Genomic DNA, 15,885 nt, shown 5'->3' with positions numbered 1-15,885 from the left:
TATGAGATCCTGTCCGGAAAGAATAATGATTATTCAAGCATACACGCACCAGGTCACAAGGCAACTAAAAAATGCCCATATATGATAAAAACAAGTAAAGAAAAGCATAAAACAAAGGCATGTCTGGAGACTTACATGGTTATCTTTATAGTAGTAAGAAAGGGCGGGAAATCGCCGTCTACTCCGGAATTTGGAACTTCCCACAATGATGTGTGCTGTGGCTGATTTGGGAACATACACTTCAGTGGGATAGGAGTCACAAACCTATTACCAGAAAATAAAAAGATATTTTTAGGCACTCAAGGCATGTTCTGCAAACTTGTCACCAGAAAATCCATGCTCGCATATGTAGTAGCTGCATATTAAGTTTTCTTCACCAAGTTACAGAGGTATCTATTTTGAGGAATCCAGAAATGGCTTCAGAGAAATGAAGGATTGCTGATTCTATGAAATGGTTCTGAGGGAAAGAAAGAAACCCATGAGCATCATGCCCTGTGCCCTGTCCCCTCTCTTCCCAGTTCCTCATGCCAGGCCAGGCGGGTACATCTGAGCCTTCCTTTCATCAGAATTGCAAATTTTGCATCCTGACATTCAAAGATAGCCTGATGGTGGGGATGTTCCTAACTAACAGGTGTTCCTAAAATGTAAGGCCAGAAGTGAAGTCATCAGGTTCCTCTGTGTCCCTGGCATACTCTGTGTGCATTCCTCTGCCCTCCCTAGATACTCCTGCCCCTGTCTTCTCAAATATCACCCCTGCTTCCAGCTCTCTTGTAGAAGGTTTTTCTTTTCCTTCAATCCTGTCTTGCAGAGTGCCATATGCAGGTAGAGCTGATGGACAGAAGACATTCAGGTAAAGCATTTCCTCTATTGCTATACACACCTAGGAACTCTCTTGATGTGCCTAGACAAGTGCCTGACTTCCAGGAAATAAATCATTGCTCATTGAAGCACAGGACATTGCCACTAGTATACCACAGAAAGACGGACTGACTGATGTGGAGGCAAAATACATTCCGAGCAACATCAACAAGTAAAGGTGTTACCACTGCTGTCATTTCTTTTGCTATGATGGGTTACAAAGTGTTTTGTCATGGATATTGTCTGATTTATTCCTTCTACCAATCTGAGACTCTGAAGCTCTTATCAATTGCTTTGTCACAACACCCTCCCTTGCCTGCCTTCGCATTCTAGTCACTGGACTGTGGGAAACATGGAACAGGAGATAAAGTACCATAAAGGAGTTGTTCACAGGCCCAATATGTGCTATCCTTGGTGAGAGAGCTCAGGGACAGCACCAGGCCCTGAGTTCAAGTCCCGCAACAGGAAAAATAATAATAAAATTACAGTTCTATACTGTAAACTACAAAATAGAAAGAAATTGAAGGCAACATGAATAAGTGAAAGGACACTTTGGGTTAATGGATTCGAAAATTCAATGCTGTTAAGATGCCCATTCTAGGGGCTGGGAAGGTGGCTCAGTGGTAGAGTGCTTGCCTTACATGCTCAAGGCCCTGGGTTCGATTCCTCAGCACCACATAAGCAAAAAGAAAAAAGCCGGATGTGGCGCTGTGGCTCAAGTGGTAGAGCACTAGCCTTGAGCTGAAGAGCTGAGGGACAGTGCCCAGGCCCAGAGTTCAGGCCCCACGACCGGACCCAAAAACAAACAAACAAAAAAGATGCCCATTCTACTCAAAGCAACCTACAGACTCACAGAAATTCCTATTAAAATCTCAAAGGCAATTTTTGCAAAAATAGAAAAACTTCATCCTACAATTCATACATATTCTCAAGGTCTTTACATAGTCAAAACAAATTTTATAAAGATTCATACTTCATGATTTCAAAATGTATCACAAAGACACATATACATTACTATAATCAAAGAGTGTGGTCTTAGGATAAAGACAGAGACATAGACCAATGGAATAGAGAACCTAGAAATTAACCATCCTGGATATGGTCAAATGATCCTCAATAAGCATGCCAAGACTATTCTCAGAAAGGATTATCTCTTCCTTCATCACCTAGTAACAAATGGTGCTAGAAAAACTGGATATCTATATGCATGCAAAAAATAAAAATGAAGGTTGACCCTTAGATATCATATAACAAAATTACTTAAAATGGATTAAATAACTAAATATAAGATCCCAAATGATGCACATTCTGCAAACATATGTAAGGGAAAATGCTTTACAACAGCTGATTTGGCATTGTTTTTTTCATGATACCAAAAGCATAAGTGATAAAAGAAAAACAAGACCATCTATACAGCATCAAACTTAAACTTTCATGTGTCAAAGGACACAATCAAAAGAATGTAAAGACATCCTATAAAATGAGAGAAAATCTTTGCAAATCATGTATTTTCTATGGGGTTATTATTCAGAATATATAAAGAATTCTTACAACTCGATAACAAAATTACATTAAAAATGTGAAAAGAATTTAAACTGACAAGTCTTCAAACAGATAAATAGCCAACATGCAGAGGAAAAGATGTGCAATAGCACTAGTCATTATTGAAATTAAAATAAAAATTACAAAAGAGATTATCTTACAGTAAGTACTGACAAAAATGCAGAGGAAGTACAAGTCCTGGGCACTGTTGGTGGGGGCTGTAAAACAGTGTAACGATTACAGAAAACGTCTCCTCAAACATTTAAAAATGGAATTACTGGGCTGGGAAAGTAGCTCCAGTGGTAGAGTGCTTGCCTTGCATGCCTGAGTCCCTGGGTTCGATTCCTCAGCACCACATAAGCAAAAAGAAAAAAGCTGGAAGTGGTGCGGTGGTTCAAGTGGTAGAGCACTCACCTTGAGCTGAAGAGCTGAGGGACAGTGCCCAGGCCCAGAGTTCAGGCCCCATGACCAACAACAAAAAAATAGAATTTTACTCTAGTATCCTGCCTCTGGGTAAATAGCCAAAATTGAAATCAGAGTCTCAAAGAGGTATTTCTATAATTGTGTTCATAAAAGCCAAGAGAGAAAAACAACCAGACAGTCCATTAACTAAGGAGTAAACAAAAAGTGATGTAAGTGAGTAGGAAACAAGGAAGTTTTTATTTCGTTTTGTTTTGTTTTGTTGGTGGTGGAGGTGGTTGTAGAGCTTGAACTCAGGGCCTGGACCCTGTCGCTGAACTCTTTTGCTCAAGTAGGCTAAAGCTCTACCACTTTGAGCCACAGCTCTACTTCCAGTTTTATGGTGGTTAATTGGTGATAAGAGTCTCATAGACTTCCTTGCCCAGACTGGCTTTGAACTGAGATTCTCAGATCTCAGCTTCCTGAGAAGTTAGGGTTATAGGTGTGAGCCATCAGTGCCTGGCTCAAAGGGAGTTGTGTATTCTGTTTCCTTCCTTCCTTCCTTCCTTCCTTCCTTCCTTCCTTCCTTCCTTCCTTCCCTCCCTCCCTCCCTCTCTCTCTCTCTCTCTCTTTCTTTCTTTCCTTTTTCCCTCTCTCTCTCTCTCTCCCTTTTCTTTCTTTCTTTTCTTTTCTTTTGTTTTTGTCAGCTTGAACTCTGGGCCTGGGCGCTGTCCCTCAGCTCTTCAGCTCAAAGCAGGCTCTCTACCACCTGAGCCACAGTGCCACTTCTGGTTTTCTGATGGTTTATTGGCAGTAAGAGTCTCATGGACTTTTCTGCCCAGTTGGCTTTGAACCGCAATCCTCAGATCTCAGCCTCCTAAGTAGGTAGCTAGGATTATAGGCAAAAGCCACCTGCGCCCAGCATGTTGTTTTCTTTTTAATGAATACAGCTACACAATAAAAAAAACTGTGTAAAAATTGAGCAAAAAAATTGACGATGGTATTATTAAACTATACACTTAAAATGAAGATGACAAATTTTATATTCACTGGGATAAAAAAAATGATCTTAGTATTTACTGTTCTGGTTTTTTTTTTTCACAATCCCAGAAGAATGAGTCTTTGTTGAGATAGCTATAAACTGCCAGAAAATGCATTTATCATTGTAAAGTATTATTCATGCAAGAGATATTGGTAAGACCAAGAGATCTTGGTAAGACCTCTATTTATTGAAGAACACTAAGTCATACACTGTGAAGTAAGAGTTTGTCTTCAGGAACTAAGATATATCAACATCAAAATTTTCTTCTTAAACATTTTGGACCTAAAATTTATATTAAAAATTTATGATGAATGAGGAATAAAACAATGTGAACCTCATAATTTATTGATAACTAATTCATAAATTATTTGTAAATAAAATGATATACACATATTAGTAATATATTAATACAAAATATATAATAAAAATGTTACATATAACACATACATTGTGTGCCATAAAGAAGTGAAGTAAATAAGCTTTTATAAAATGATTAGTGTGGGTTAAGATTTACTCCATGAGAGTTCAATTAAAAAACTTAGCAAAATATATAAACTATTTTTTTAAATAAAGATTATTTCAAGGTTAGGTGTAAAATAAGAGAGTGTTATACTACTATAAGCAAGTATCATAAAGAAGGTTGTAATGATAACAGAGATGACAGTAATAATAACAATAATAATAGTAAGCCTAACCAAGACCACCAAAGAGAAAATAGTAGGGCTGGTTTTGAGATTAAACTTTTCATACACAGTATATGATGTAATTACTAGCACAGGAAATTATTTTTTCTCCAATACATGATGTCATTTGCCCCACCTAACTCAAAGGATTTACAAAAAGCACAAAATAACTTACAAAGCAAAGGAGGGGAAAGTACACATTTTCTTAACCATGAAATTAAAAACACAAGAAATGGATCAGGATGAAACTCTTTCAATGAACTACTAGTTAGGAAATTTTCTGAAAGAACACAGTCTCTATTCTATTTCTAAACTGTTAAGGAATAAGTATATATCATCTTTCCCCCTATTTCAACAACATTTACAAAATAAGAAAATCCCCTAGGTTTTTACCCTTTTTTCCCCCCTAACAGCTTGTTAAACAGCTTTGTTTTGCTATGTGTCACTTTTGAAAAGAAATACTGAGTAACACACATTCTTGCAGTCTACAACTTAGGGACATCGGTGATTGTACATGAGTCATGTTTGTAGTGCCAATTGTAGAGGAAAATGTTGTAAAAATGAAAAGAACCTATACTTCCAAAAACATATTATTCTACTACACGTAGCTCAGCTTCATTTTCTTCCTTGCCCAAGTATGTGTCATATTTTTCCTTAAAAGACTGACACTTTTCCTTACTAAACCTTGATTTCTTTGCCTTTTGTTTCAAGGCTAAAAATTCAATGCAAAGGTTGGCTTTAGTCTGATTATATTAGTTAGGTACTTTTTCATTTTATTATTCATTCTTTAATATTTATAATGTCTATTGGCCCAAAACTATACTTTAGTTATAGAGTGATATATTTAGTATAGAATTATATATATAAAATCTTCTTTAAAATTATATTGTTTTATATATATATATATATATATATATATGCTATATAGTTCTACAAAGGAATTGCCATTCAACTAGCCAGATACTTTACAAGGATTAAATTAGGCTATGGTGCTTGGAGTGAAGTGTAATTACAAAGAAGAATCAGTATCATGAGCATCCATTTACCGCAAGTAGTTTGTAAATTTATGATATACTGAAAAACGGTATAGAAAGACTTGACTTACAGGGTATTAAGATATATGACAAAACTATAATAACAAATTAATAAAAGTGAAATTACAGAATTTATACAGTGTTGAATTTCAACAAAGGTTAGCAAACAATAATTTCCTTTTTCACAATACGCTTTAAAAAAGCATTGACAATGCCTGGTGCTGGTGGCTCACACCTGTAATCATAGCTACACAGGAGGCTGAGATGTGAGGATCAAGGTTCAAAGCCAGCCCAGGCAAAGAAACTCTGTGAGACTCTTATCTCCAATAAATCACCAGAAAACCAGAAGTGGCACTGTAGCTCAAATGGCAGAGCACTTGCCTTGAGCCCAAGATCCAAGGAACAGCGCCCAGGCCCAGAGTTCAAGCCCCACAACGGATTAAAAAAAAAGTGTTGACAATTCAGACATTTCAACAGCTGTACAAGATGATAAACTACATAAAGAAGTTCTACTAATGTACAATAGGGAAAAGACAAATAAAATTTAGAAAAAAAAGACCAAGAATGGCAATAGGCAATTCAAAGAAGAGCCACTATGAATGGTAAACAAAACATTACCTAGGACAGAAAACTGTAATCAAAATACACAACTGAAACCAAAGAAAGAACATTTTTTAATGAAAGAATAATAGTCTAGGCATGCCTAAGAATGCACAAGGCCCTGAGTTCCATTCCCAGAACCACAAAAAAAAAGAAAAAGAAAAAGATGAAGATGAAAGAAGGAGAGGGAAGAGGATAAGAAGAAGGGAGGAGAGAGAAGAGGAAGAGGAAGAAAAGGAGTAGAAGAAAGAATAAGAACATCATCACCATCCATTCTTTTAGTTCATACAGTACACAAAGGCCACAAATAAAAATGGCCATTTTTGAGTTTTTACTCCCATTTCCTTCATGGGGAACAGAAATGTTTTTCCCCTTTTTTCATTCCTCTTTTTTTTGCCAGTCCTAGGGCTTGAACTCATGGTCTAGGCACTGTCCCTGAGCTTCTTTTGCTCAAGGCTAGCACTCTACCACGTCTGTCTTTTTCTATGTGGTACTGAGGAATCAAACCCAGCTTCATGCATGCTAGGCAAGCACTCTACCAGTACACCACATTCCCAGCCCCACTTTTTTCATCTCTTTATCTTTCTATACACTAAAATACGTCCTTGCTAAAACCTTAAACAACAATAAATGGCAGGGGAGGAAGAGTGTTAAGGCAATGGGATGGTGGATATTCCTGTTTCTTTCCTTCTCTCTTAGGAACTCTCTACAAGGTTCTTATACTACTTTTATTACTTAAAATATTTGAGAATCAGTAGGGAAACCACCTCTGATATTCAACTACCACTAGGGAAAACATGGAGTTTGTTTGCCACTCCTGTTCGCTCCTTTGCATTGCATAGTGCTTTCTGCAAGTGCAGACACATATCTCCACATCTCTCTGGGGAACTTATTGCTGACCTTGTGTACCAATCAAGAGTCCAGTGAGCACATCAAGGACCTGGTGCCAAACTGCCATCAGTCTCTCTGATTTCCCTTCTAATCACTCCGGTGCTATAAAAAGACATGATGGGAGACTCAGCTCCCAGTCAACTCCCAGCCAACTGCCTGTCCACAAGATCTGCACTGAATCTCAACCCTTTTAGGAGGAGTATTCATGGGGGATGGGGAAGGGGTTCCTCTTGCTCAGACATTCTGACTTTAGGTACAGGTAGGGAACAAGCCAGCAATAACCGTAGGAGACCAAGAAACTCACACTATCTCCAAAGGGCTACAAAATCTCAAGGACATTAAGGCCATGCAAAGCTATCTGAAATCAGAATTTCACATGGTTTAAGTATTTGGATTTGACTAAATGTTTCCACTCACTCTGTAGTCTCTGTTCACATCACTTAGCTGCCAATAATTATTGGGGAGGCCCATTCTCTTGTATTCTTCATCAAGATCGATTAGCATCCAACCTTGTTCTCTTTCTTCTTTATCCAGCTTGGGGTTGAATGAAAAGCAGTACAACTCCTCATATTTCACTGCAAGAAAAGAAGAAAGCCAAATCAAGCTAAGTCAAAGCCAGAACCAAATATCCCCCAAAACATTCTGTCCCAGCTGGAGTTAACCTCCCACCTCTGGCACAGTCCCAGGAGCGCCCTGCCTCTGTGGACAAGGTCACCCAGCCTTGATGAGAAAGAAGGCCTTCAGTATTTGGACTTTACTATGCAACAACTTCTTCCTTTTAACAAATAGAGCCTTCCCCAGTTCCTTTTTAAAAAATTACCTTAAGAGGAATATGGAATGAATATAGAGTGTACATATTCAGTAGACATCAGGAATTCTTTTTTTATGTGTACATATTAAGTTCCAGTTTAGAGTGAAGTGGCTTTTCAAAAGTGGATAGAGCCCCAGGTTACTTCCACATTTTCACTAAAACAGTTCCAAAAGCTAGCAATTATGTGGTATGTTTGCATTAAAAACATTTGAACTTTAACAACTTCATATACATTATAATTGTGCTGATCATAAGACTTGTTTAGTATTCATAAGAAACATTAATTCATGATGCACAGCAGCCTCTGCATAGATTACAAGTTGAAGAATGCATGGGGAAAATCTTTCAGTTTTTTCAGTGTTTCTGTCTTTATGCATTATCTATGCTTGGTGAGGCCAACAGCCTCAACACTTCCCTTTTCCCAATAAAATATAAAATTTGGTTTTTGTTAATGCTTTAATATTGTCATACAAGGGGAGTGTCTAAACCAACAATACAATATGTCCAAACCCAACAATATAATGCAAGCTATGTAAACCATTTAAATATCCTTGTAGTTACATGGAAAAATAAAATGGAAGAGGGAAAATTAGAAATGCTTTTTATTTAATCCAGTATGTCCAAACTATTATCATTTCAACATGTACATAGTATGAAATGCATTAATATTCTTCATATCTTGGTTTTTCATTTGTATTGCTTGTTTTTGATTGTGTATTTTACACTGATACCTCTTCAGATGTGGTCACATTTTAAGTGCTAAAGAGCCTCCTGTGGCCATAGCTACCAAGGTACTGTATCATCATAACTGTATGCCACACCCATAACCACGGCAGCTCCTTCCTTCCTCCTTTACTTTCCTCATTCCATCCCTCTAATGTTTCCCACCACTATCTCCTCATAGTTTTCCTAGGTTCTCTCATTTACTCAACTGGTGATTGTACCCAGCAACAAAAATTTAGTGTTTCTTGAGATATGTTTGGAGGCCCCCTGAAGGTTCTCAGCTTAAGATCAAAACTCAGTTTCAAACTTGTTTGATTGCTCTAGAGTCGAGTCATCCACATAAAAGAAGAAAGATAAGGGAAATGTTTTTAAAGAAAGATAAAATAATTTTAAGTACCCATTTTTTTTTCATTTGACATAACTGAATTGTAACCTATATTAGTCTCTCTTGCTATTACCTTTCTTAACTTTAAAACTGAGAACATTACTTGATCAAATAACAAAATGCTACATACAGGTGCAAGAACATACAAATAACAAAGCTAAAACTTTCAGCAAGATGATAATTTGCTGTCATCTTAGCTAACTGAAGGACAACACAACACACACACACACACACACACACACACACACACAAATATGAGATCATGTTCTGGGAACAGCTAGTTCAACACTGACACATCCTTTCCATCTCTGAGTACCATTTTCATGACTCAGGCTTCTGCTACCATAATGTTAACCGCAAATGCAATTTGTTTAAGATGCCAGAAGAATCTCTTGAGAAAGTTTCTGTTCCCTCAGTGAAAGAAGAGCTTACAAATATGGAATAATAATGGAAGTTAACTTTTCTTTATTAAATATTTACAAACAGGTTTAAAGGTGGAAGAAGAAAAACATTCCATGACTATTGGCAGTTCTCCATGTAGGAGCTGATGCTTACTTCTATTGGGAAGTGACAGTGAAACTGTACATAAACTACAACAAGAAAAATTCAAAGAAGACACGAAGATCACTCAGGCTGAGAGATATTAGAACAGGTTGACATTGAAATTATCCCATTTGTTTTTCTTTCACATTTTTTTTTAGGATAAGGGTGACTAGCTGATCCTCAAATCCAATTTAAGTACAATTCTTCATCAGGACAGGAAGGTTTCTACTCTTGTTAACCAAATCTCAGTTGTGTTAACCCAAGGTCAGCCTAAAAGAAGCCAGAACACTGTGTACTGTGAGAAATTCAAGTATCCTTAGCACAGATGTAAATTTCACTGAATATTTCTCAATTCATAATTTTCTGTTTTTCTCACATCCAATTTCTATTACATACATAGCAGAAGTTACAGCAGTCAGCAGAGAAGATAAAAAGAAAATCTAGGGCTAAAGAAATCCTTGTAGGTTTTTTCATTGTTGTTTGTAGAATCTTAAAGAAATTTATTTATTGGAAATTTATAATTTATATAATTTATCATTGTGAATATTCATTAGACACAAGATGCTAACATTTTAAAATGTAGGATTAAATCAATTAATATTTGTATCACCTCAAATAATTAACACTTTTGTGATTACAACATTGAAATTTACTCTTAGAAATATTAAAATGTACACTCCTCAATTATTAGCTTTCTTTACCAGGCTATACAATAGATTTAAAAATAAGAATTAATCAGGCTTTTACTTACTATATGAGGCTTTGTACCCTTTTGGTGATCAGCTCCCTATTCCCCCCCACTCTGATAATACCATACTTTCCTCTACTTCTATGAATTCAATTGGTTTGTATGCCAAATATGAATGGGAACATGTAGTATCCATCTTTCTCTGTCTGGTTTATTTTACTTAGCATAATAGCTTCAATTCTATACATATTGTTATAAATGAAGAACTTATGCCTTTTGAAAGGTGGAGTAATATTCCATCATGTGGTATATATATACATAATTGTATGTGTGTATATATATGTATATATATATATATATATACATACACATAGCACATTTTATTTCTCCATTCATCAGCTGATGGACACACAGGTTGATAACTGGACTATAGTGAACAGTACAATCCCACTCCTAATTCCTATAAAATAGGATTCAACATACTGATTTCAAATCCTGTGGTAATTATTTTAAAATAATAGTTCCATTTTTTTGAGGAACTACTGTTTCCGTAATGCCTATATTAATTTATATTCCTACCTACAATATAGAAGGTTCTCTTTTCTCAACTTACTTCTAGAGTGAAAAATAATTCACTTTCCATTATCAGCCAATCTAGCATGTATGAGGAGATATCTTAATGTGCTTTATGCAACTCCCTAATGAATAGTGATATGAAGCATTTTTCATGTCTCTGTTAGCCATTCATAAGTCTCTTTTTGAGAAATATCTAGCTAGGACCTTTGCTCAGTTCTTAACTGGACCACATGTTTTCCCCTTATAGAACTGCATTCTTTATTATGCATGTCTCATAGTTAATCCCTCATATAATATATGTCTTCCAAATGTTTTCTCCCAATACATATGTTGTCTTTCAGTCTGTTAACTTTTTCTTTTGCTGTGGAGAAGCTTTTCATTTTAGAGAAATCTTTCATCTTACAGAATCTGAGTTTAGAAAAAAAATATGTCTGCTTTAGAAAGGTCATATCCTTCAGCAGACAGACATGCAGAAGTATTGGCTTCTCACATCATAGTGTCTGAGCTGTCACATCCAATAAAACATTTTTTTGTGCTGATGATCATCAGGTTTAATAGGACATACACTGTTGGGCTCTTACAAAAGAGGGCATGGGACCTCTTCCTATATAACAACATAGAAATGCATGCTTTGATACACATAGAAACTCATGTTTTTAGAACACTATTCATGGTTGTCTCCTTAATTTAAGGAAGTATGTGCATCACCATAATGCAATTCAATCTCCGTAGTTCTCACCAACACCATCACTCTCAAATAATCCTACTTGCTGCTTCCCAGAGAAAATGATCAAATATAAACACTCAATTTGGAACCATCAAGCCTGAAATGGACCTGTATCAGTACCAAATTTTTGTTCCTTTCCTTCTCCTGCCAAAGGAAAGAGAAATGTGGGTAAAACAAAACTTTAAGGAAGGAAGGAAAATAACCTATCTTGTTTCCCAGGTATTTGATTTTAAAATCAAAAGTGGTATAAAATTGAAAGAAAAACAAACATGAATTAGCATCAGCAGAATGTGAAGTATGGGTGAGAAGACGGCAAACCAACCACCAACAGAAAAACAAAAAAATGTGCAGTAATGACTGAAAGCCAATTTTCTGTTCTGTTGAGTTCAGGCAACTTAAAAATAAATGTAGATTAAAGGCCATTTAGAAAGGGGTGGGGAGATAACTCAGCTAGTATTGGAATTTGTATCTATCACATCTCCTAATTATGGTGTTTCACCTTTATTATTTTAAACAAAGTTTGGATTAAATATCAGGACTACTGAAGTTAACACCTTGGGAAAAGGATCATTAGACTCAGTTAACTATCTTCAATAAAAGAGGAATTACCACCACTGTAAAAACTGCTAAAAATCGTTGACTTAGAACAAAAACGTCAAAGATTAAGCAAATGAGACTACCTCATTGTGAGATTTAAAAAAATAAGAAGAAACAGGCACCTTAGTAGTATAATATATGCTTTACAAAAACCAAGGCCCACTACTGTAAATTTAAAAAGTTACAGAAAAATGGGAACTGAGAGGAACTTAAAAAAACTGTAATTTAGCAAAAATGGGAAAATAAAATAAACAAAGAAATTATTTAGATGTTGAAGAGTCCACAAATCTAGCTGATACCAAAATAAACAGCAGGAGGCAAATTAGAGGGAGGAGTACAGAGAGGCCATGGGAAAAGTAGACGCTCTCTCAGAGATAGGGGTCTTTTAATCAGAAAAATTTATATACTTATTAAAGTACATTTATCTATTGGGTTAACTTACTTTCTCATTTAGGCAAACTGTGTTTTAACATGTTATTTCTTTATTGAGAATTAAAGAAGATGCTGAATTTGGTCACATTACTTTGTACTGGGATCTTTTGTAGTCCTTGACCAAATGCTTACCATCTTTATTCATTCATACAAATGGCAAACCAATAAAAATATCTTCAAGTTTTTAATGTATTTTATTTACTCTATCCCAGAAAACCTACACACACACACACACACACACACACACACACACACAAACACACACCTCTAGAGGAGGAAGGCATGTTCTGCAAACTATCCACAGTTTTCAAGAACCACCTCCTTCACCCAACTGAAAACTACCTTCATAGCTCACAGCCTCTATCTTTCCCCACCAGAGCCTAGACTCAGAGCCTTGCTTGTTACCTGTCCCAACTTCATCATTGTCCTTAACGTTAAACTTGGGCCTGCTTGGCTTCCATTTCATCTTCCCACATTAAGTAATGGGTTACATAAACTGGCATTTATAAGGCCAGTATGTCTTTTTAATCCTCTCAGATGATGGTTCTGATTCAACTATTACGGTTTCCTTTTGCCAAAAAAAAGACAAGGTCTCTGGCTACATCTACCTAACTCCTGAAACATTACCTTTTAAGAAAAACCATACATTTTTAAAATTAGAAAAACACAGTGGTTTCAGATCCTCACATGAGAGCCCCAGCACTTGCTGCCTCTGGGCCTCAATCACCCCTGTGATCTGTTCTCCCAGCTGCTCAGCCCTTTCCCAGTTCTTGGGGCTATTCCTAAATCCCATTAATCCAGTCAGAGCACATTTATTACCAGCACACCCATTAATCAGTGACACAGAAATTGCTGGCATACAACTCTCCTCTCATTCTCTGCTGCATGCAACCTAATGTACATCTTCCCAGAACTCTGTTCCAATTATAGTACACCCTTCAAAAAGTTCAACTGCTTTTCTGGCTTACTTTGCAGTTCTTTTCAACACACTTAAGAGAGGAGGAAAAAACAGTCTCAACTAACTGCCTTTAAAAAGGAACATAGTAAAGTCAAAATGATCAGAATCTATGGCACCCAGAGATCATTTCCACAGACTCATTTTGACTCTTAGCTACCTCCAAATGATTAGGACATATCACAAGGAACTCAAGTCCCAATGAAAGGTTGTGAAAAGTTCACAAATAAACTCCCAGTCCTGAATCAAAACAGATATGACAGAGTCATTATAAATACGCATCTTATTTCCCTTGTTGATGACTTCTGTGCAACACCCCCCAACACAAAAATAAAAACAAACGTAGAAGTGTATTTCTTTTAAGCAAAAGAATACCACATCTTCCATAAGTCACACAGAGACAGAAAATGCTTTGTGTAAGTGTATATCTCTCTGAAGACCCTCACATGAGGGCTAGAATAAGACAGTAAGCAAGAGAGCTAATTTTTTTCAAATCCAAGCTTTCTTCTAATTACCTGTAAGAAGGCCATGTTTAAGAGAATGAACATATACATACTTTAAATTGTCACTGGTGCTGACAAAAGTCTAGTTAGTTGCACCCTTGCTGGAAAACACATATAACTATCAAAAACTAATGAAGACTAAACCTTTAAAGGGTCAAGAATACACTGGAAATGTTAGAGAACAATGTACTCCACACCGAACAGTTAGTTCTGCCTTAGGTGTCTTTCAAGGTAGCTCAATTATCAGAGGATCCACATGGCATAATTTTATGGTGATTTCACTTCAGAGGAAAACATATTAGACATCTACAAAGTATACATGAATACTAAGACTAATAAAACAGCCCCAGATGGTAAGTAACTGAGGAAGTATATATTGCGTGATCATTCAAACTTAGCCTGATTTGAGGATGAGATGACATAGCATCCCCAAACACTGTCATTCCTAAGCACTGCACAAAGTCTTGAATACAATTTGCGACTTTCAGGGAGTGGTCCATGATTAATGTGAGTTCTATTGCCTACCTGGCCGTGCAAGGCGGATCAAAGAGATGTACACATCATGGCAATCTCTTTCCTGTGGTATGACGAGTTGTATGATCTGAAAGTTCTTACAGCGAATAAGCAGAGGACAGCCAGTAGCAGTTGTTGCTTGCTTCTCAATGGTGGAAATCTGACTATGAAGAATCTTAGAACCAAAAGATTAATTTGGATCACCAAGCATGAATAACACATAACAAGAACTAACAGGGTTTGAGTCACACAAACAGATAAGATTCCCCAATTTTTTACTAGCTCAACCACTGAACTCAAGTAACAAGAACTGAGAAGTTCCAAGTAAGAATCAATTGTCTAAATCTATAATTAGTTTTTGATACCTAGCTTTCTGACATCCAGAATAATTATTCTGATGTAAATCATTCAGCATGTAAATTTGAACAACTTCAAGTAAGGGACTATTTTAGTGGTCAAATGCCAAATGCATGTATTAGCTAAAATTAAATAAGGTCATGGGAAGTTAGTAAAATAAACTTTTGCAATCAAGAAAAGCTGGAGATGGCTCCATGGGGAGGTACCAACTTGCTCCTTAATTCCACATGGAATGCTGAAAGTCAACAGCAACTTGAGATACTTGTTTTCTAAGCTGGTGGTGACCAGGCAGCCCGAAAAAGAATTATTTTCTTAGTTTTTTTATTAATACAATATTCAACTGACAAATTATAATTATATATACTTACAGGGTACAACATGATGCTTTGACTGATATATATATATATAAAATATGGAACATTTAAATCAAGGTAATAGATCCATCATGTTGTTTATCACTTTTCATAGTGAAACATCCATAATTTACTTTCATGGTTATTTTGAAATATATTATTAATGACTATAATGCACTGCTATGCCAAATATATCAAACCCTATTCCCCCTGTCTATCTGAAGTGTTTTTGATCAGCAATACTCCATTCTCTTCCTTCTCACTCCCACCTCCAACACTCAATATCTACCATAATACTCCTCTATCCATGTAATAACCAGACCCAACCCTGCTTAGCTGCCAAGATCAGATGATCATCATTCTACTCCATAAGGAAGATATTTATTTGAAAACAAACCATAATAAAGTCCATCTCTGGTGTTTCAGAGAGATTTATGGCTGGTCCTCATGGCAGCATTGCATTAAGTTCATTTCCATGATAGTGCTTGCCAACCTCTAACGTGTAACACAATTCATATAGGAAGGAGAAAATCTACAGTTAAGGTTTTTAGATCTGGTCATAATTTCATGCTGTAGAAAGTAGGAAATGCTTAATGGTTTCATTATTAAGGAGCAGAAACACCTGATTCCTCTCTATATTTCTTTTCTTTTAAAAATCCTAGAAAACTAGAGA

General features: G+C 36.3%; 1 protein-coding gene across 1 annotated transcript in view; it reads right to left on the bottom strand.

The window, feature by feature from the left end:
* Positions 1-15,885, bottom strand: part of Mtmr7 (myotubularin related protein 7) — a 71,565-nt gene that overhangs the window by 34,231 nt on the left and 21,449 nt on the right. Inside the window, exons 3-5 of the mRNA XM_013026914.1 lie at positions 14,515-14,677; positions 7,467-7,624; positions 136-264 (exon numbers count right to left, since the gene is read on the bottom strand). Coding sequence (XP_012882368.1) covers positions 136-264; positions 7,467-7,624; positions 14,515-14,677 — 450 coding nt within the window. The remainder of the gene's footprint in view (positions 1-135; positions 265-7,466; positions 7,625-14,514; positions 14,678-15,885) is intronic.

The sequence above is a fragment of the Dipodomys ordii genome, unplaced genomic scaffold (assembly GCF_000151885.1).
Source record: "Dipodomys ordii isolate 6190 unplaced genomic scaffold, Dord_2.0 Scaffold4, whole genome shotgun sequence".
In the NCBI taxonomy this organism is placed as follows: domain Eukaryota; kingdom Metazoa; phylum Chordata; class Mammalia; order Rodentia; family Heteromyidae; genus Dipodomys; species Dipodomys ordii.
Note: the sequence above shows the minus strand (reverse complement) of the source record. Positions and strands in the feature narration are given on the sequence as shown.